Consider the following 4,276-nt stretch of genomic DNA (forward strand, 5'->3'; position numbering starts at 1 on the left):
TTTTTTTAGTTTGTGCTCTTTGAAAGAACGTGCCTCTACTTTATTACATGATGTGCCTGTTTTGGCTCTTGAAGGACGGATGAATTGCTGTGACGGGTTGGATTTGGCCCGCAGGCCTTGAGTTTGACGCATGCTTAATCTAAACCATGCCACTGTAGCTGTGAATGTATGTTTTCAGCCATTATCCTGCTGCAGGGCTCAAGGTTTTTGCAGTCTGACAGGTTTTCTTTCAGGACCGTTCTTCCTTTAGCTCTTTTTATTATCCTGTCAACTCTACCCAGCTTCTCAGTCCCTGCTTAGGACCACAGCCTGATGCTGCCTCAATTTGTAATTCAAGTTTTTGGGCTGTTGGTTTGTTTCTCATCACAGAAACGTTTTTAATCCAAGTCAAAACGTTTGGGGACAGACGATTCACACTTGAGTTTTTTTGTTTGTTTTTAAGATTATTTTTAGGCTCTAATTCCTTTTTTTTTCTATTATATCAAAAGTAGGAAACAAGATTAGAGAGAGGGGGAAGATGAGGCAAAGTTCACCAGGCTGATACTCCAACATGTGACGGCCGTGTTGAGGTCTACGTCATTGGACGTTTACTTTACCCTTTAAACTTTCATCATCTAGTGGTTTTTGCAGTGACGATAAAACAGATGACAAAAAGTCATTTAGAAACAAATTTCATTGTTTTTGACAATAAATTGGATCTGATTGGATGTCAGCCCTACAGACACAGACGCTGCTCTAACAGAGCTATCCAAAATCATCAACAAACAAATTGCAGATTTTTTTGATTATCTATATCAGGACATTAGTTATAATAACTAGTCTAGTCTTTTTTGGCTTAACAGAAAACAATAACTGCAATAATTACACACCTGGACTTTATCTGCCCATTGGTTGATCTCTGAAGGCAATAGATTGCATTGGATATCATTTAGGGGTATCAGAGTATGATAATCTGAATAAATAATGTACTATTTTTATTTATAAAAAAGGTGTTTAAAAACCATGTATACTTTTTGTAGCATCCAGTGCAATTAGAAAAGGCCAGAAGTGGTGGTTGAAAGGTTTATTTGAACCATCCGTGCCTCCGACCAACGTAAGAGCTACAAACAATTTACAATTACAATTTAGTACACCATGCTTAGCTCATTACATTGGTAACTTTTCTGTATTAAACATTTTCTAATTAACACAAACCTTGTTCCTCAATTGACTGATGCTTTAAACTTTACTATTATATGACTTTCCGTGGTCCTTTAATCAGTTTCTCTTGCAACGTTTTCTTCCTAACTTCCGGTTTTACGGACCCGTTTTGTGTTAAGCTAACTTCCGGTTTTACGGACCCCTTTCAAAATAAAAGCATAGTCCTCTAATATAGCCATCATGTAAAAAAAAAAAAAAAAATTTTATTATTTTTTTTTTTTAACCACACTCTTCTACCGTTACACTTTTCATTGTACAGTTTTGGACCAATGTTGGTATGCTTGAGCTCGTGGCCTCGAAGTGCAGAATCTGAATTCCTTTTACTACCGTTGTGCAAAAAAAATTTATAAAATGCAATATATAAATGTATGTTTTTATATATAGTACATTTCTTAAATTATTTATGAATATAGAATTAATTGAGAATATATTTTAAAATGTATTGTGTATAAAAGCATTACAAAATAAAATGATGTATGAATAACAAATATTGATGAAATAATATTCTGTCTTCTTTCATATTGATATTATGCTATATTCTTTTATTAAGGATGAAGAAGCACAAAAAGAGCTGGATTTACTCTGCCAAAAACTCTGACTGAGAAGACTTGAGGAATCATCCTGAAGCTGCGCTGTAGTTGCTCCTGATGTAGATCTAAAACCAGAGGAAAGTGGCTGAAAATATCTGTTTGATTCACTCTGTGAGTGTAACCATGATGTTCAATCAATAGTGGGACCACAAGGCACCGTCCTTCTCCATTTTTTTGGTTTTCTTTTCTTTTTTAAACTGATGTTTTAATATCTCAACGGTTAGGTTTTGGTTTCTTATGAAATTATAAGTTTGTTTCTGTCAGATTTAGCTATTTGTTGATTTACATGTGCTGTGAAGATCTACTGTACTTTTATTTTTATAGGGTTTTTGTTTTGTACTTGCTCCAGACTTTATACCATCGGTCACTTCAATGATTCATAAACTAGTGGCGTGGCAGATGTGGTTGTGAGGAACAGGCATGAAATTAATTTTAGTTTCCAACTGAAATGAGAGCGATGGGTCATATTCCAAAGTAACTCACAGTGAGAAACAGTTCAGTCTGTGAGCCAAATTCTACCGTTTACAGGCAGAACAAGTTTTTTTTTTACAAGAAACAGGAATGAATCTGAAAGCTCCCCTTGGACTTGCTTCGACAGACTGCAGATGTGGTTATTCCCGTCACTGGAATCGGTAGTGAGCAGAAACCGATTATGAAATAAAAGAAATAACCTTTCTCACATTAAAAAGTCATCCATAACAAGGTCTTACAGTAAACCAGGGAGATGCTGAGTCAGTTTTATTAAGTGAAGTTTGCAATGCTGTGCCAAATTTGGGGCACTTTTTAACGCATCATTCAGTCTGGATTATCCTTACCACTGTAGTTCACTTTGGAAAACCTGCTCTGGTATTCCCAAACATTTTTTTTGTCGTTTTTATAATCCGAAAGTAGTGAAGTTCTGCTTGATAGTACTTCTGACTGAATTTAAGGGTTTGGTTTATGTTGACGGATAAGATGTTCACACTAAATCAAACACTTTTTATAGAATAAAAAACAAGGACGACCTTCTTTATGCTATTTAAAGTTGTTCTTGTCTGTGTGACTTTGACGTATTTTTCAGACTGAGCATAAAAGCATAAGGAAAGGTTACGGTAAATATTGGCTTATAGCAGACTTCGTGTATCTGTTTTTCTCTAATGGGTTTAGGTTTCCGGCCTTTAACCTCCCTGATGTCTTTAGGGTCAGAAAATAAAACCTCCGACAGCTCTGGATGCAGTGATGTCATAACTGCGCACCTTTTTAACCTCAGTCGATCATGAATTTTAATTCTGAAACTGCACACGAGTAACAGTGAACTCTCCCATGTTCTTTAGCCTCTGAGAAAGTGAAATTACTTGATCAGTGTGGAGGAGGTGATGAGGAACGGGAAAAATATCCCCCAGGATTTGTTGGAAAATGCAGCTGTGAATCATCTGGGCTCTGATTTACATATTTCTCCCTGAAGCAAACCTGAATGTCAGACTTTCTACACTTTATTGCTCTGATATGTTTATTTTTTTAATGTTCTACATCAATGTTAAGATGTTTTATTATTTTTATTTCTTTAACATGTAAAGACGAATCTCATTACACTTCATTTATATGTATAAAGTTTGAAACGATGCTGATTTAAAGGTTATTTAAGCTGTAATCTAATGATAATGTAAAGAAACATGTAACCGGACTTTGATCATCAGGGTTTTTTGTTGTGATGAAAAAAAAATCTGTATATTGCTTTGTTGTTTTTGTTCATTTGAATGTATCTTAGCTACTATTGATTGACTACATTTGAATGCCTCATCTTTATCCTGTTTCTTTACATTCCTCAATGTTGTCTTTATCTATTGGCACCTAATGAAAACATGCAGAATGGATTATATCAAGAAGAACATTGATTTTCAGTTTGATGAACCATTACTGTGTGGATTTAACCCAGACGTCTTCCACAAGGGCGTCTAAAGATTTCGATTTAAGATGACAGTGACACAAATGTTTTTACCTAAAGATGAAAAATAAAAAATACAATTTTTTTTTAGCAGTTTTTCTGCTTTTCTTTAATGGAATAGTTGCCTCACAATTCCACAGCATAATAGGATAAAAAGTCCCTGCAGTGTAAATAATTTTCTTTTTCTTGCTGCTATGTTGGAAACCTTTTTTCTACTTATTTTATTTTTACCAGATTTCAACATCCAGCTGACATTTTTCCAATCTTTCATCTTTTTTATATATTTTGTTTTATTTTAAATCCTCATAGTGTATTAAAATTGTACTCTTTTAGAAAATGACCATGTTACTGTGTGATCAATTTGTAATTCAGAATCATTAGGCTGCTCAGTGGCGCACTGCTGCCTTACAGCAAAAAGGTTCCGGGTTCGATTCCCTTTCTCCATGGAGTTTTCATGTTCTCCCTGTGCATGCGTGGGTTCTCTCAGGGTACTCCAGACTTCTCTAAATTCTCCTTAGGTGAGTGTGTGTGTGTGTGAATGGTGGTTTCTCTCCATGTTGCC

General features: G+C 35.1%; 1 protein-coding gene across 1 annotated transcript in view; it reads left to right on the plus strand.

Annotated features, from left to right (window-relative positions):
- Positions 1 to 3,863, plus strand: part of rmdn2 (regulator of microtubule dynamics 2) — a 52,346-nt gene extending 48,483 nt beyond the window's left edge. Inside the window, exon 11 of the mRNA XM_015379905.1 lies at positions 1,751 to 3,863. Within this exon, the coding sequence (XP_015235391.1) occupies positions 1,751 to 1,798 (48 nt within the window). The 3' untranslated portion in view covers positions 1,799 to 3,863. The remainder of the gene's footprint in view (positions 1 to 1,750) is intronic.
- The last annotated feature ends 413 nt before the right edge of the window (positions 3,864 to 4,276 follow it).

Source organism: Cyprinodon variegatus, unplaced genomic scaffold (genome assembly GCF_000732505.1).
Source record: "Cyprinodon variegatus isolate N-32 unplaced genomic scaffold, C_variegatus-1.0 Scaffold11, whole genome shotgun sequence".
NCBI lineage: Eukaryota > Metazoa > Chordata > Actinopteri > Cyprinodontiformes > Cyprinodontidae > Cyprinodon > Cyprinodon variegatus.